Below are 18247 nucleotides of genomic sequence, written 5' to 3' on the forward strand. Positions count from 1 at the left end.
ATTATACGAAATGATGTTTGCCCTACTTAATGAAAGCTAACATAGGATCGCTGAGCGATGGGAATTTGTGGAAGTCTCCTAAGTTGACGCACCGAGGCGAGGCATTTGAGGTGTAAATGATTAGAGCAGATAAATACAGTATCTGAACCTCTGAGAGCCATTATAATCCATCACCCTCGAACTCTAACGAAGGAACTGAACTGTGAAATAACCTGGGCTATATCTGACACGTAAATGTACCAACCCACCCCCGTCAGGAAACGGATCGCCTTGCAAGGGAAGATATTCAGAGAATGTAAAATGCAAACTGCGGTCATGTAATGGTATGAAATACAATTAACAAGGAGAGGATTGAGGTAAGAAATTAAATCTCTGCAGAGGCAGATCTCAGTCTCAATTGATTTGATCCTTTTAATAACTGAACGGCCCCAAAAAGTGTAACAAGTGTCCGCACTCGTCGAACTTCTTCTTATCGAAGTTGCGATAGGTAATTATGAGCTTGTGACCTATTTTCTCACGCGACACAGTAATTCTGTTGACTGCGCTGTCACCAACTGTGATATCATTTAATACTCCCAAGCTAGATAAATTGGTCAAGGTAAAGAGTGACGGCCGAGCGACATGAAATCACACGTAACGCTTCTGAAGCTTAATAAATATATTCCTGCTATTATTTTTTTAACAGGAAAGGGGAAATAGTTGGAGTATATAGTAAGAAAGCAGGTAAATGTCGTAACTAGTGTATCGGAAAAAAAGAAAGCGATTGTTCGTAGTGTTTTAGAGTTTTACAGTTTGTTTTGCGATGCAGTCGTTTTGAAGTGTCTTCAATGCTTCGGTTGCAGTGTGCTTTCCTTTTTCACAGTCTGAAGTCTACTGGTTAAGGGTCACCTAACAGAGCACTATGCTTTGCTCATTTCGATCCTCGCTGGTTTGTGTATGGACGAGTTGTACCATTTTTGGGCTTCTGTCATGTACCTTTCTTGCTGCAGATGTCGTTGGTTATGGGCATCAGTAATAGTTTGCATTTCTATGTCACTCGAGTGGTACTTTTGGAAGTAATGTCTTGTTTTGATCGCCATCAATGAATGTTATATTACTATCAGTAGATTTTTTTCCCCCTCAAACTAAGGCGGGTGGTGTCAAGTGTTGGCGGGTGCTATGAAATCAGGAAACCTGGGTATCACCGATTCTGATTGATATCCAAGAAATTGTTCTTGAGGAAGAAATACCCTTTGCCACGTTTTCACGTTTAGATGAAGATGTGAAAGTAACGTGGTCGTCCGCTTGAAAACATCGCTTGCGCCATTTTGTTTTAAATGCTGATGACTCAGTTGTACGCTTTTGTTCATAACGACGTTTATCAGACCAGGATGTCCACTGTAACAAAGAAAGGACAAATCTGATGAAATTTTTGTTGATTATTTTTCAGATCCGTGCCATAGTCAAGAAAAATTGGGGATACTATAGATGGGTATTACTGGGGGTTTAAAGGTTACACACCATCATCAGGGAATCATCGGTCCTACCTGAATCATGACATGATATGTAGAGCAAGCTGTAATAAAACTGACTTGGGGGTAATAAAGAAATAAAAATAACACATCTTGTGGTGATGGCTCTTAAACAACTTCATGGATGAAAACGTTTAGACTGAGATAAGAAAGGTGGAAAATTTGGAGCTTGCCAGTCAAGGAGACCGAGAAAGATCTTTTTTAGTATTATCACGCTCGTAGGACAAAGAAAAAAAAGCAGAGTACCCACATGACTTACAAGACTACAGTTTTTTTCATCTTTCAGTTACAATTAACAAACAAATTTAAAAAACTTTTAACAGGTTTGAAAAGAAAATAGTAACGCATTTTACGTTGGCCCATTGCATCGCTATACAAATGCTTAGTTTAAATAGTAAGAAGAACGAAACACTTACCAAACCGAGGATAACTGAAGCTTAGCGCTTTGTAAGAATTGAAACAGATTTACATTCAATCCCAAAATTGGCGTCAAGAGAAGGAAAAAACATCCTTTTTATTTTGGAAAAACTCCTAGACTCCCTTATCCCATTTTCTTGGTCTGTCATGCTTGCTTTTTTTAAGTAACTAATGATGATATTGATTAAGCTTTCTTCACCCCACCCCCAAGGCTCTAGTCTTCCACTGACCCCCCCCCCTCAATGGTGGTCAGTTTTCTAAAGTCCATCCTTTTATACTCTATTAGCGACAACTGATCTCCGCTCCGTTCCCCCTGAACGAAATCGATACGGTGTTGAGCAAACACATCATCTGGATTTTCGTTTTTATGACAAATTTAATGCAGTACATCTCTAGGGAACATTTCATACAATGTCAACTTGTGAAGCGATCCTGACTTTTTCGGAAAGATATCAGCTTATGTCCATATTTAAGTACAACCTTTGATAAAGATTCTGAGGTCTTAATCAACCCCTTATTAATGGCACCTCGTTAAAAAAAATGAAATAATTTCGAATTTTTAAGTGGGCTCCTAAAAAAATTTTATGGACTAAATGTGCCTTACTGTTTATGAAAGACGTTCGGGGAAGCAACCAAAACAAAGAATATCAAATAACAACGAATTTCTATAGAGTAAGAAAAGCCAGTGGAGCAAAGGGAAAATGTTATAATTATGCATTTTAAAACGGCTATCTTAAAGTGACATGAACCAGTGAGAAAGAAAACACCAAGAATATCAATTACCATCTAATTTCGAAGAAGTAAAGAAAAACGTCGTGGAACAAAGTGTCAGTAACCGATCATTAAGTATTGAAAAAACGGATATTTTAAGGTGGCATCAACCAATGACAAAGGACACCACGGTGTGGTCTTGAATATTGTTTTTGATGCCCACTTAGAGAATTGTATGAAACGATTGTGTTCAATTTTTTTCTGAAAGATCCTGAAGGAAGCGATTAAAAATAAAGAATATCAATCGCCTACTAATTTCTCAGAAGTAACTTCTTCTGAAGTTCTACTATTCATTGATTTTCACGCTCGGCCAGGTTTACAATGAATACCAGAACTTGTGCTCCACCGTTTACATAGTAATCGTGACCTTCCCCCAAGGGCTGTTACTCGCGTAACAAGGTATTTCTGTTTCTTTTTTCTCCTGCAAAGGCTTCAAGCGGAAATGAGAGAAAAAAAGGAAAGGAAAAGCGTAAACTCTGCCTTAAACCATAACTTTTGGACTTATTTTATTATAAAGGCGTTGTGCAGCCTAGTCTCGAGGGGCTAGGTCACGTTATGAGCTTTCACAGTTGAGCTCTCTCAGTGCCATGATTTCAAAAGCTCTCATTAATTTGTTCCCTGCAGTAATCCACTAGAAGCAGAGCGCGTCTTTACAAAATCCGAGAATCTCAAGGTGTCTTAGTCATATACCTTTGGGAATGAGCGAGATAACGGTAAAATGTAGAAATTTTTGCTCCGATCGTTTCCTATGAGTTTCAATAAATTTCAGGGCTTTCCCTCACATCGAAGACAATTATTATTTGAAGGTCGTGTAGTTAAGAGGGATGGACACCTTATGGTAGTTACATAATATATTAAGCCAAAGTCGCGTGAACTGGGAACGAGACGTCCCACCATGCACTTGTAGTGTCAAACACGAGGACGGCCATGTTGAGGTGACAGTCAAAATTTTACTTTTTCTTTGAGCAATTCTTCAAAATTTGTTTTTCGTTTTGGTACAATGTCGTATCATCCGCCTCCACCGCAACCACTGGGTGCTCCTCCAGCGGGAATACATCTTCCGCCAGGGTTACCACCTCCTGGTAGTTTACCGGGCGGACTTCCCCCCCCACCACCGTTCCCCGGACCTCCTGGCTTTCCGCCACCACCGATGCCTCCTCCGGGTACAACAGGTGAGCAAAAACAAAAAACTTGACGTTTAGAATGCCTTTGTAAGTAGCCTCTTGAAACTGTTTAAGTCTCGAAGATTGTGGTGGCGTAGATGCAGGAGAAGGTTTGGTTAAAAAAGCTACTCAGCTGTGCTTAAGTTTACAACTTGTTGGGGACGAATCATGGGATTGTTGCATTTATGGACTTGTTTTCTTGCTATAGAGATGTACTGATTCAAACCACTGTACAGAAATTTTGTTCGATTGATAATGGCCTTGATTAAAGAAACAGCCATGTCTCTTCTCGTTGTGCTTGCATGTAAAAAGGCAAGACTGGTTTACGAACGTGTTTCTCATATAATTTGCAAGGTGACTTTCAGCATGAAGAGTTCACAGCCTAACTTTCATCAGGTTAAGACTGGAGTATTGAGGTGAAGAAGTAACTGTTTGTTTCTTTTGTGAAATTGCGATAAAACTTTCTGGTGTTCCTTTCTGACTAATCACTTTAATTCCTCAATTCTTTGTTGCTTTTATAACCTTTTTGAAATGGTATATGACAATAATCTTAAGACATTTCTTTTTTCTTTTTGTGCAAATGATTTACCCATGTTACTTCAGGTTCAGTAGAGGGGGAGATAGAAAATTTAGTGGTTTGTTTCCTTAGACATTTCATAGTTCCCCATTTCCTCAACAAATTTTACACTTTGTTCCTTACTCCCTTGAAGTAAACAGATTAGTCTCCAAGCACCCCTCATAATAGTCATCTTAAACTAGAGGTTTAACTCTTTGTTGTTAATGTTGGATTGTTGAGGAGTAGACAGTTGTTTCTATGAAGAATTGATGCAAACATTTGAAAAAAAAATTTTATGGAAAGCATAAAGAGACCTCATAAGTGGGTTTGCATATCAAATAACTAGCTTTTATTGGAATCTCAGGAAAGTTTGACATTGCAACCATTTTATCCCCAAGATCTTATAACTAATTTTCCTTACTATCTGCCATACAATTCTTATGAGGTCAAATCAATAACGGTGGTGAGTTTCTAAAGAAACTGAGGTGCTGCGTTGGTAGGAGAGTAACAGGGTAATTTAGTATAATCTATTGAGTTGATAATGTAAATTGGCCACCATAAAGAGTTAAAAAGCTGATGTTTTGAGTTTTAGTCCTTTGTTAGCTTGGAGAATTTAGCATGGAATCGACTAATAATCCCCTACTTGATGTTTTTGTTCCTTCTCATTACTTATTTGCTTGATGTTGTATTGATATTGTAAGGAGAATATCTCTCTTTGGTCACCCATGGAAGTTAAAAGAGAGACATGTAACATATTTTTTCTGTTAATTTTATGTTGAATCAACAGTCCCACCAACAATACCAACCAAACCTCCTATTGCTGTACCAGGAGTACCTCCTTTAGGAGTCGTAAGTATCCATGTAAATCTTTTACATGCACATGTTCACTTGCTCTCATGTTTAGCATCTTTGAGTGTTACCAACAGTGTTACATTACATGTAGCAACAGTAAAACCTTGATAAAACTCTGGACATGCATAAGCCAATGTAGTTTGGGAATAACATTTTTTTAATTTTATTTTAAAATTTGATGAGTGGTAATACTTAAGTTATTATTTATTTATTTGTTTTCAATCTTTAGCCCCCAGGTTTACCACTTCTTCCCACTCCAACAGCTCCGTCAGGACGAACACCATACAAACATGAAAATAAACAGAATAATAATAACCAGGTGAGTAGAGCCATGTTTTCTTCATTTTTGTTCTATCACACTGCACATGACTTTGTGTTCTATTTATCACCCTTTGCTCTCAGGCCCTGCTTTTGTTTAGTTATACTCTTGTAATGCCAGTTTTAAAATTAGTTATTTTGCTGCTGGTGTTTTGGATTAGCTGTGGCCTTACTTACAGGACTTCAAACATCAATATTTTTTATAACAACACATCAAAACTTCCTCTTGAAAAATTTTAATCCTTGAAAGACACTTTTCTGCTTTGTGTTAGATAGTGTTATGAGGAAATTTAACCCTTTAACTCCCATGAGTGACCAAGACAGAACTTTTCCTCACAATATTGATGTAATATCAAGCAGATAAGTGATGAGAATAAAGAAAAATATCAATTTGGGGATAATTAGTTGATCCAATACTAAATTCTCTGAACTAACATAAGAATTGTATGGTTGACAGTAAGGAGAATTACAAATTTAATCTGGAAGTTAAAGAGTTAAAGGAATAGTAACCGTTCTTGTAGTTGAAGAAAACTAATATTGTGCATGTATTCTGTAACTTCAGAATCAAAACCAAGCAAATTCAACCTCGACAACAACAGTGTTTGTAGGTAACATAACTGAAAGAGCTTCTGATGCACTTATTAGACAAATTTTAACGGTAGGTGAAACTCCTTTGGTTTTGAAATAATCTTGTTTATAAATGTTTTTGCTGCTTTTATTAAGTGGCCCAAATGGAAAACTCCTGTCCTGAGGGTTCTGTTGTGTTTTTTTTTTGTTTTTTTGTTTTTTTTTTGTATTTTCACTGTGAGAACAGAAATGTGGTGTAGTAGTGAACTGGAAACGGGTACAAGGAGCCAAGGGAAAGTTACAGGGTGAGTGGACATTTATTGATTGTGGATAATTCATTTGTAGATGATGGAATGTAAATAGGAGTGCTTTATCAAAAGCTCTCTCATGGCAGGAATTAAACTTAACAGCCAGTACCTTCTACAAAGTGTAAAAAATTTTGTCCTCAATATAAGTGATGATTTGATAAATAGGTTTCTAATTTCAGCATTTGGATTCTGTGACTATGGAGATCCAGAATCAGGTCTACGATCAATTAGATTACTTCACAACAAAGTATTAGGAGACAAGGCATTAGTTGTAAGTAAATCCTTCGCTTCAGTTGTTCCTCAAATTTTGTGTAATATTTGTTATATACCGTCTTAGTTAATGTTCCGCACCTAAGATATGCTGTTCTTGTGAAGATGCAGTGCAGTCACCCAAACAAACACAAACAAAAATGAAATAGAACAATCTGTAGTGCAGTTTGCTTTGTGTGATATTTGTTTCATTTGTCTGCTTGGTTCCACTAGTCCCAATTGCTCTTCCGGGTAGCCAGTACTCTAATTTCTTTTTTATAAGTAATATTACTTGTAATTTAGGGTAAAAAGAAAACTAGAGATTGTGGTTGATTTATTCCATACTGTCCAGTTCTATGCTAAATTGATTTTATCTGTTGTGAAGGTGAAAGTGGATGCAAAAACGAAGACTTATCTCGATGAATACAAAGCTGAGAAGAAAAAAGAAATGAAAAAGGTAGACAGAAATCTCAGTCATGCAAGCCTATGCATGTTTGATGGGCACACTTTGGTGGAGACTTTGAAGGCAGTAAAAATTTTTTTCGTGTAGAATGCCGAGGAAAAGAAAAAAGAGGACGGAGAGGCTGATGATGATGAAGATGATGATAATGATGATCTTGATGGCGAAACCCTGGTAAGTGACGACATTTTGTCATGAAAATTCTCTGCTTTTGCTAAATTTTTCAACTGTATTATATTTCTCAAAATGCATAGGACTCTAAACTTTTACAATTGTGCATACAGAATATGAGCTGATCACAGGTATATGTACTGTGTATCTACACCTGTACCACTGAGAGTGTGTGAAGTGTTGCTGGTAATTTTATAAGATCTTACAGGCATTATATTACTTAAGTTAAGCATGGTAGTAATGTTTTCAACTGATGGAATAGCTCACTCTGCTATGTATAATTTTTTAAAAAACTTTTTTTTACAGGTAGAAGATACAAGAGTCAAGAAAGCCATTGAACAAATCATTTTAGAGCATTCTGATATTTTAAACAGGAAATTAGAAAGTATGTGGTTCTGGAATAATTCTCGAAAAAATATGCTCTACTGTATGTGGTATTTCCAAAGGATGCTATTTATTGTGGTTTGGTTGCCATTGTACAAATAATGATAACAAAGTCCCTTTACCTTCTAACCCAGCCTTCCTCAACCCTTTACTCTCTGTTATCAGTATGCATATTTTCTTTACTACTCCCTAGACATTTCCTAGGGTTCTGACGAGAATAACTTGTTCAACAATTGAGAGATTCTTTAGTTGGTGATCATCTCCTTTATCCTCATGACTTCAATGATTGATTCAGGGGCTATTTTGTAAGGAGAAATTAGATGTTAGTCACTCTAAGGGGTTAAAGGATGAAGCAAATCACAGTTGATATTCCAGGTAATTGTTCAACTGATTGACCCCTAAGCGTGACCAGTATGTCATTTCTCCTCTTGTTATCACCCTGGAATCAAACATTATGGCCACCAGAACTGAGGAAATGATCACCAAGTAGTTAAAGCTCTTGATTGTCAAACAAATTCTCCTTGTCAGCACCATAAGAAATTTATAGAGAAGAGTGTGGAGAATGTGCTATCTGATGTTAGGATGTGAAGGGTTAAATCCTCTTCTGTAGTGTCTTGATACCATTTTATATCAAGTAACATGAACATTTTGTGAGTGTTCATTGTGCAGATTAACACTTTCTTCTGTTTTTCAAGAGTTACTTTCTTTTCCTGTGATGACTGAAATTTGTGCAGGGGAATAATTTTAATGATTTTTTTTCTTTTCAAGTGGGAAGATTTTTGTTGAAAACCTGCAAAATTTCTTGCTACATATAGTAGAAATATTCCATCAACAAATATTTTTTAATGTTCCCTGTTTCGAAGTCCATCCACTATTCAAAACATGAGAAGTAGGCTTGTATGACCATTTGAAAGAGAAAGTGCTTCTTCATGATGTGTATTTTGCTTTTCTTTGTCAGGTGAACCTTACAGAGCTACACACAGTGGTTCAGAGGTGTGTGCCAACTATTCTGAAACTGTAGGGCTCAATTTTGTCTTTTGACATTTAACTATAAGAGAATGTTTCCTTTTCCATTGGTGTCCACTAAATTACAGGTTTTATTTCATGTACATTAAGTTTATTTGCCCAGTAACAATTGCTTTTAACTCCCAAACAGAGAGGGACCGGGGAAGTCATAGCAGGGACATTTCACAGTCTACTCTGAAAAATCTGTCAGCTTTCCCAAATGCTTGTGCCTCATCTTTCTTCTTGGAGGCATGATATTGTAAGGCTACTTGGTATCACAGACCCATGACTCAAAATTTTTTTGACCACCTTGAGTGTCTAGCCAGAGACCCACAGATACTTGAAATATTAAGAAATTAGCTGAATAAACCTTTTTTATGAACAATTAATCTGTAAATGTCTCACAAGTGCCTTATCTTAGTGTATTTTTAATTTGGTACAGGCTATTGAAACAGGAAGTGTACATGTTGGAGTGAAAAATTTGGATGGGCTAGTGTTTGTACAGGTGTCTCTATGCCACCACAGAACTGTAATTGTCTGTCTTGCTAATGTCATTTTTTGCTTATTTTCAGCAAAATTTGGAAGGTTTGGATATGGACAATGAAAAGAAGAGCTTAGTGTCACGAGAGATTAGAAGCTTCAGAGATACTTACAGAGTAAGTTCACTTCTTTTTGGACTTAATCTTAATTACTGCTTCTTCTCACTGGTAGCACAAACAGGGACACATTGGTGTTGATGTCAACCCACATGTTGTTTATGTTGCAAGTGTTCCACTCACTAATTTACAAACAAAGTGCATAAGAAATCAGCCCTACCCAAATTGATAAGCAGTAAATAAGCCAACGTTTAATGAGAATTATTGTTGACACTAAAAACAGTTTATTGATGAGTTGGTGAGATTGGTCGATTTCCTCTTCTGCATTTTCTGCTTCTAGGATTTGAACTGGTAAGTAATTTTAGAAAAATTTTTTTGATGATCATAAATACATGTGTATCGTTCACTTTCGAATCGTTATAATTGTCTGTTGTTTATTGTAAAGTACCTGACTGGACGCCAGATCGTAGTGAGTTCAGAAATTTCCAACAAAGTAAGGATATTATCCCATTGAATACAGCAAATTAAGTCAAGGCCATGGATCTCCAAGGGGTACTATTAGTAAGTTTAGTGGGCGAGAAGGGATACGGAGGGTTGGGCAATTGATAGAAGTTGATACGAAGGAAAGAGAGGGAGGCCAGTGTAGGTCGTGGCATTAATTCCTATCAGTTAGTCGTCGGATCAAGTAATCGTGTTCAAGAGAATATTTCAAGTGTTAACTGGAGTGGTAACATATTTCAAACCTTCAGTGCACGGTAAGTATTGTGTTTGTTTACTCTTGTTAAGAGTGTGTCGCTGCAATGTGAAGCCGGTCTCGTTAGAATGTCTCACAGGTGTACATTGTATGTGGAAACAGTTGTTACTCTTTTGTCTTTAACAGATGTAGCTGAGATCGTTGAAGAAGAAAACTGACATAGAGAGAGAGTTGTTGTGTCGAGGTGTAGAGTTGAATTTCGACTACCTGTGGTCAATTTTTTTTCGGAAAGTACTCGAAGACAACATAGTTTTTGCTGACTGTCGTTGTGTTTAAACGAACAGGACATCGTCACGTTAAATGTTATGAAGGAACGTCGCAGCTCAACTTTGTGTTTTTTTTCATTCGTGTTTTTCAGAGAGAGGACAAGAAAAAGGAAGAAGAGAAATCGGAGAGGAAAGACAAAGACAGGGACAGAGACAAAGAACGAGAAAGGGATCGAGAGAAAGACCGAGATCGAGACAGGGACCGGGACCGAGACAAGGACAGAGAACGAGAACGTGAGAGAGAAAGAGAAAGAGAAAGGAAGCGTGAGCGTGAGGAAAGGGAACGTCGAGAAAAAGACCGTGATCGCGACGATCGTGACCGTGATCGTGATAGAGATCGTGATCGTGAGAAGGCGCGTGAAAAAGAGCGGGAGTCTGAACGTGACCGAGAAAAGGAACGTGAATATGACGAAGATGAAGAGCTGGATAGACGACAGCGAGAGAGAAGACAACGGGAGAAAGATGCCTCTTACCAGAAGGTTGGTTAACTTCTTCACCTCAGTATTCATGAATTTAAATATCGCGCAATTTTTCAATCTTAATGGATTGAATGATTAAAAAAATTACGCTCACATAATTATAGTAGGGGAGACCATCTTAGTTTTTGGGAAGAGTGTTTCAGAAGAAACTGTTTGCACTATGGGTTAAGTACAGATGAAGTTGGATGTAGAAGCAGATTGGCTAAAATCTCGACCGTTGAAGACTAAGAATAAGAAAGTTTTTGTATATTTCAAATCTGAGAGCAGTTACAAACCACTACAATTTCCTTACCGTTCTATTTCAGCGGTTGAAAACATGGGAAAATAGAGAACGTAAAAGAGCTCGGGAATATGAACGAGAAATGGAAAAAGAAGGCGAGAAGAAAGATGAACAGGTGAGAATATATCTGGACCCAGTTGTTGGAAGAGTAGACAACGCTTTCCATCGGATAAATCTCTGTCCAGTGGTCAACATTACTTATCCGCTGAATAGCCGCGATTTATCCGGCACTGTACTTACTACATTGTACCATATGTCACGCTTCAAGTGATGCTTGTGAACTCTTCGAAAACGGTTTCGATCTGACTTGAGTTTGAACTGAAAGTTTACAGCGTTTACAAAAGCTATCTAGGTGTACATGACTTCAGCTAATTCTGTTTTATATCATTCCCAGGCACGTGAGAGGAAGCATTTACAGGAATTTCTTGAAGATTACGATGACGACAAGGACGATCCAAAATACTACAAGTAAGTGAACAGTGCAGAGAAGGAACATTTTCAGTATGTCACGATTGGTGCATTTTGCAATCCACGTCAATCCTTCTTAGCCCTACTCAGTCTCGTTCCTTTGTTGTTCGTTCGTTCAAGAGAATGGTGTCCTCTCTAACCTAATAAATATTTTTGGCTGCATTCACGTGGAAGGTAATATTGCAGCGGGCAATTCGAGATATCAAGACATAGCGCGTTTTGATCGTAAAGGGTTAAACGAACAGTTTTTTCTCTGCCTCTGAAGTCTTAGCGGCCACCCAGCATAATAAATGGAGTAGCTGCTGGTCAGCATGCCTTGTCTGTAGGCTAACCCTGTCTAAAGTTCCTTCAGAGCAAGAACTATAGACTTACTTGATACAGACGCACAACGAACACCCAAATTCCAACCAAACCAAAACGCTGTTACTCGCCTTGTGTAACCTCCTGTTATTAGGTCACTGTGTATTGCACTTTCATCTTTAACCAGTCACATTTTTACTTGAAGGGGAAGTGCGCTACAGAGACGGCGACGCGAAAGAGAAATGGAGGTAGAAACAGACGAACGAGATCGCCAGCGAGAAATGGAGGAAATAGAAGAGATTAGAAAACAGATTGTTGATAATCGGCCTGAAGATATGGATGAACAGGTGAGATCTCTTTCGTTTGGCTTAAAACTCACTCATACAAGTGATAAACTTGTACTTTCTCCTCACAATTCCAATACATTGTTTGGTAAACAGGTAATGAGATTGGAAATTTGTATCAGTCAGGGTGATATCACTATAGAGCAAATTGTAAAGGCAAAAGTACCAAAAAAAGTGATATAAAAAAGGATTCTAAATGCAAAGCAGCAGGAAAGAAGAATTACTTATCAAATCTGGGAGTAAATAATTCTCCAATAGCAGTATTAACAGGTTTCGGCGTTTAGAACTGGATTTTTTCCTCTTGAGTCTGTGTGTGGGTATTCAATGTTGAAGTCATGTAAACACGGTTGTCTTTTATAAAGATTTTTAGATGCGGTAAAGTTTGGTGCAGTTGGTTCAGAGAGCGTTCGAAAAAATTGTTGATTCTCATTTGTTGAATGCATTATAACCTTCAAGAGCGTTCCCTTTTTGTTTAAGTTGCTAAATTAGAAGCGTTATGAGTAATGTGTAAATCCTTGCAATTATAAGGAAGAAAGGGAACTAATACTTTCTATTACCGACTGTCAACGGCGTCCTTGTCCTTACTGAGTTAGCAGTTCATCATGTTATTTTCCAGGACGGTAAGGAGAGTGAGAAGGAGGAGGAAGTCAAACCGGCTTTACAACCGACTTTCAAGCCAGCCGTGATATCACAACCTCAGCCGGTAAGAGGAAACATTTTCATCCTCTTCATCTTGTTTGTCATTTTCTTGTTTTGCACAGTAATGATCCATCGTATGAAGGAAGGGTGCAGAGAACGTGTCTTTAGGCTAGAAGTCTTGTTTGATGTAACAGCAGAACTTCGCATGGAGGGAGTGAGAAAGCAGCCAGTATGGCAAAGAAAATGAACATCTTAGTTTGTGTGAAAAACCCGACAACTTCAATCCCCCCTCTCCCGCCCCTCCCACCCCTCCTTTTTAAGTCGACCCGTTCGTTGTTCTAACTTTTAAAATAGATTTTCACCAGCCTTGTGATTGTCTAGTTTGTACCTCAGGTCGAACCTGCTCCTATATCGAATTGGTCACCAAGCCCCAGATCAACCGACTCGATGTCACCAGTCACTATCGGCATAAAAAGAGGGCGAGAGAATGGGCAAGAGCCAGAATCGGAAGTTGAACCAGCTCCTAAGAAGGCGTTTGGATTTGAAATGAAGCTGAGTAGTAACATGGTAAGAATATTGAAGAATGTCTAGTCAGTTTCATTCTCATCTTCTTGTTTAGATTAACTAGTTTATGACCAAGCGAATAATTTGCCCCAGTGGAACGGTCTGGAGATATTTTTAGGGTATTCAGCAAGAATGTATACAAAGGACCTAGAAATGCCTATGATGGAGAAGATCAACAAAGATTACAAATAACGAACTGAAAATAACTAGATGGAAAAGATGGTCGAAACGTGACGGGGCACCTTCGACTCGTTGAGTAAATTCCTCCACCCTTTTTTAAGAAGTATGGCTCTACCGGCAACCTTACGGTAGGCTTGAAATGTGCATATAGAAGCATCGCTGAAGCACAGCTTTGTAGTTAACTGCAGTACTGCAAAGGTCTGAACAACAGTATAAATTAAGGAAGATGTTTTTTTCTTCGTCTTGTCACAAGCGTGGGATAAAGAAAAATTCTGAGTCCCCATGAGGAATCGAACCTCAGACCTTCGGATTTGCGCTCCGATGCTCTACCACTGAGCCACAGAGACTCTTCGGTGAGCGAGGTCTATTGCGAAGTTCCACACAAGTCCTGTATACTGCAAGGATCAGCAGTGTCGATAGCGTAATGTTTTTGATAGAAATAGTACAGATGGTAAGTTTTGAGCTCACGCTCGTGACTAGACGAAAAAACATCTTTCTTAGTTCTTCACCGAGCTCAAAACTTACCATCTCTATTATTTCTATCAGTATAAATTAACTTTTTGGTTCCTAGCACCTTTTTCTTTCAAGCACATTCTAAAAAGGCGCTTTGTGATTGGTTGTCGCGAAACCAAGTGCTCAGCGACTAATCGTGCCAATGAGCAAAGTGGCCGAAGCACAATTGCTCTCGGTTTGCAACTGATTATTTGAGTAAAAAGCGCTTCTTTTCGACCAATCACATAGCATAGTAAAGCAAAACCAATGCATTCCAGGATTATTACTCTTTGTTGAAAATTACTCTGAAGTGAGAAATTATTCTAAGTAATGGTTGATCTTGTCAACAGCCCTCGAACCAAGCGAGTCGTAAAAAGCTGGAGTCAGTCTTTGGCGGAGGTGACGATGACGACGGAACAGGAGTGACTCCTAAGCGGAAACTGGTCAAACTGGACGAGGACGATATGGCTAAGGATGACAGTAACGAGGCTGAAGATAAGAAACGGATTATTAAGTCGCTTATAGAACGTATTCCTACTGCTAAAGATGAACTGTTTGCTTATAGCTTGGACTGGACTATGATCGACCAGGTTAGTGTGTTGTGCTAAATGTGAAGATTGTATTTCATTTCAGTTGGAACGGATAGCGTTTATCTCTTCGCCCGGCAGGGACGTCTCACTGAAGGATTATGTAAGAGTAACACTGCCTTTAGTTTGATGTAAGACGTATTTTCTCGAAGAAATGTCTCCCTGGTGCCCTTATGTTTTGAAATTATTGGATCGTCAAGAAGTGTAAGCTTCAAAACACCTGCTTAGAAATACTTTCTTGACGAGGATAAGAAGTCCCAAGGAATGACATTTATCGAGAAAATAAAAGGAAACAAACTCCAAAGCGTTTTTGAAATGAGCTGGAATGTATGCGTTCAGAAACAAAGCATTTTAGTTTAAGGTGGCTCTGTGTGCTCGGCAAGTCTCATACCCGTGATTTCATTGGACGCTCGGAGCATCACGGTATGTAAGTACAGTTTATATCACTAACTAACAGTAGGGCTGAACCCCAGGTCTTGCGCCAGTAGATAGTTATACATAGGTTATTAAGTGAGATCTGGGGCGAGGCTGTAATCACGTGCTTGATTCGATTTCTAAACTTAAAAGTGGTTTATTTTAGGGTCTTGTAGATCGCAGGATACGTCCTTGGGTTAATAAGAAAATTATCGAGTACATTGGCGAAGAGGAGCTGACCTTAACAGATTTCATTTGTAGCAAGGTAAGACATTCAGATGCGCTCTTTTACACAGTTAATTTATCTTTGAATATAATGTTCACCTTTCCACTCCCAAATTCTCCTAAGTAATTTTTCTGACTGTATCCATACAATTCTTATGATGTTAAGTTGGAGAGTTTTATATGGGTTCAACTAATAATCCCCTAGTGATATAATTATTCTTAATTCTAATCACCTGCCTGCGTAATACTGTATTGATATTGTAAGGAGAAATGCTGTCATGGTAACTCATGAGAGTAAAAGGGTTCATGGAGCGCTGCAAAACAGAGGCAAAAAACGTATTTGGTCCTGAAATTAATAGTTTTTTTTGTTCTTTGATCTTTATTGACTTGGTTTGTTTTGTTTTTTCAGGTCATAGCTAGAAGTTCGCCAAAACACATCCTTGAGGACGTCTCTATGGTAAGTAGAGTTGTTATGTTTGCTTCTGGTTATGTTCAGATAAAAAAATCGTGATTTAGAAGAATTTAGTTACATTTCAACAAATGTCAACTTTCATTAGGGTTTTCCGATATAAGTTTTAACTGATTGAGGGGAGGTGACAACTACAAGGTCAGGGAAAGATCGTTGTCTGTCACAGAGAGACGGCTGTTATCCCGATTTTTTTTTACTGAAATTACAGACCTGTAAAAATTATGCATAATAAAGAAACATTAAGACAATTATAAAAAGTCTCGAAAAGTTGTCAATTCTTTTACAAGCGCTTTATTTGGTAGTGAAATGTACTTAGTGAATTTTTGTTTTTGTCAAAATGCTCTTCAAAATTAAACGATTTATCTTCATCTTGTATTTGCTGTCTTGTAGACTCCGCTAACTTAGAGTGCATTGTGCATTCATACTTTACGTGGAGAAAATACTTTTTTTTTCTTGAATGCTATTTGGCTTTACCCTGGTATAACAGCGAATTCTCATTTCTCATCGGCAAGGAAATAAATAGCTGTTACAATGAAGAGAATTACTAGCCAGGTCCTTGGAGTAATGTTAGAACGCAAAGAAGCAATGTAACATCCTTTAGCAGTTGACATTGTTCCTTGAACCCTTAACGTGTTATTAGATTTCTAATCAGCTTTAAATGACCGACTGTGTTATGATATTATTTTGTTCTGTGTCTGTCTTCGGGGAAGGCCGTAGGCAGACTGACATTTCTCTGCCTAGCAGTATCTGGCCGAATGTAAGTTTGTTGTTTTTTCTATTTCACAGGTCCTGGATGAAGAAGCAGAGGTTTTTGTGGTCAAGATGTGGCGCCTTCTCATCTACGAAACAGAGGCTAAGAAGCTGGGGTTGGTCAAATGATCCTGTTGTTATAGTATTTGTTATCAAATCTTACTTCTACTTTTCACCTTTGTATTCTTAAATTAATGAAAAAAGAACTGTTGAGTGATGTAAATATGTTGCAATACGTCCATGATTGTGGAGTCCACTCCTTTTACCTTCTCTCTTTTTTTTTTCTCCTTTTGGGTAGACTCCAGGCTCTCTAAAGATTAGGCTTGAATTTCCCAGACAGCTCATTTCCACAAGGCAAACACATTTGAAAACTCTTAACCCTATCACTCTCTGAAGTGATCATTGCTAGATTCTCCTGACTTTCAGATGGACTTAATCTACACGGTAAAACGAAGTATTCGTGGATAGCCAACAGAAAAATCGGTAGATTAATAGGAGAATTAGCATTGAGATGAAGGGTTACCTACGTTAGTTATCTTACTGTTTCCTCGGCTCGAGTTTGTGTACTTCTGCAAGCATACAATAAAATTGGGAGATACTAAGTGCCCGTCCAACCTTGTTCCAAGCTCTTAGCCTCACAATCGTTGTGAGGAGTCTGGAAACAAGGTTGCATAGGCTGCCTAACCATAAGTAAATAGAGACATTATCAAGCAAACGACAAATGAGAAAGATGGAATACATTCAGCCTAAAGTAGGAAAAGATTACTGGTAATATTCCATAGGAGGCTACGTGTAAATGAAGAAGTAATCAAATGAAAGTCGAGTGTAAACAGAAAGATTATTGCAAGACTAGAAATTCTAAACCATCTCACTTTCGTCTGATTTGAATGTCAAATGCAAGTGTGTTTTCTCAGTTGTTTAAATAAACGAGCTGCCTAAAGTATTTCAGTGTATAGTTTTTTGTATCTTATCCGTCAGTTTGTTCTTCGATGTTAAATTAATCGTGAGCCCGTGTTTGGTTACCGTAGAAGCACGTGTGCAGCATCTCTTTTTATCTTGTAAAATGAAAAACCAGGGTTGTAGAAAGAATCTTTATTAAGAGAAAAGCACATTGATTTGCTTGCAAATTCTCATTTTTACCAGAATATCTAAGTTCGGAACTGGAGCTGAACTATTTATTAATTTTTTTACCTTCAATTTTGGAGCGAATACTTTCCCAAGATATTCTTAAATTTATGTCGTATTGTCTTACCCAGCATCAATACGTTGCCTTTTTTGGATAAATTTAAAGTAATTACTTTAAGTACAAACCAAGTATGACCAGAAATTGAGATGCTCTTCAATGTATCATGCAATAGCAAAAAAAAGTTGCAAATGCGGACACAGAAAAAAATCTAACCCCAAGGATTGGGTTGATTGTCTCCTTAAAAGTAAAATTCACAATTATTTAATCTTGAATTCTACCTCTCCATCGGAGAAATGAATGGGTAAAATAAAAACGCTCTTAACTGACTCATTGTGTATTTTTTCATGAACCAATTACAAAGAACGTACATTACTACTATTTCCCTTTAAGAGTGTGCATGCATAAAGAATTTTACTACGTGTCATCTTACTGCGTATCTCCCTCCCCCCCTCCCCCCCCCCTCCTCCTTCCCCATTCCGAGCTCCTCTCAAAATCCCCACGGATATATTTTGTTTATTCTTT

The 18247-nt window shown here is 38.0% G+C and overlaps 1 protein-coding gene and 1 non-coding gene across 3 annotated transcripts; one reads left to right on the forward strand and one right to left on the reverse strand.

Annotated features, from left to right (window-relative positions):
- The first annotated feature begins 3617 nt into the window (after positions 1-3617).
- Positions 3618-18051, forward strand: LOC131792063 (RNA-binding protein 25-like). 2 transcript variants are annotated; one of them, XM_066170388.1, is made up of 22 exons: positions 3618-3871; positions 5206-5267; positions 5500-5589; positions 6151-6246; positions 6403-6460; positions 6643-6734; positions 7098-7169; positions 7263-7346; positions 7650-7728; positions 8686-8720; positions 9305-9388; positions 10441-10827; positions 11133-11222; positions 11502-11575; positions 12081-12222; positions 12836-12922; positions 13240-13425; positions 14445-14684; positions 15262-15360; positions 15730-15777; positions 16576-16655; positions 16838-18051. In XM_066170388.1, the coding sequence occupies exons 1-22, from the start codon at positions 3700-3702 to the stop codon at positions 16851-16853; spliced, it is 2373 nt and encodes a 790-aa protein (XP_066026485.1). In that variant the 5' UTR covers positions 3618-3699; the 3' UTR covers positions 16854-18051. The 2 variants fall into 2 exon arrangements, with proteins under 2 accessions (XP_066026485.1, XP_066026486.1); XM_066170389.1 differs by having other exon boundaries at positions 13252-13425.
- On the reverse strand, positions 13878-13949 carry Trnac-gca (transfer RNA cysteine (anticodon GCA)). The gene has a single exon. It is a non-coding gene; the product is annotated as a tRNA-Cys (tRNA).
- Positions 18052-18247: the final 196 nt, after the last annotated feature.

Source organism: Pocillopora verrucosa, chromosome 7, assembly GCF_036669915.1.
Source record: "Pocillopora verrucosa isolate sample1 chromosome 7, ASM3666991v2, whole genome shotgun sequence".
Lineage (NCBI taxonomy): Eukaryota > Metazoa > Cnidaria > Anthozoa > Scleractinia > Pocilloporidae > Pocillopora > Pocillopora verrucosa.

Coding starts and splice junctions, on each gene's coding strand:
- LOC131792063 (XM_066170388.1), top strand. CDS start 3,700: ATGTCGTATCATCCGCCTCCACCGCAACCACTGGGTGCTCCTCCAGCG. Junction 8,721..9,304: donor CTACACACAGTGGTTCAGAG/GTGTGTGCCAAC, acceptor GCTTATTTTCAG/CAAAATTTGGAAGGTTTGGA. Junction 10,828..11,132: donor AAGATGCCTCTTACCAGAAG/GTTGGTTAACTT, acceptor GTTCTATTTCAG/CGGTTGAAAACATGGGAAAA.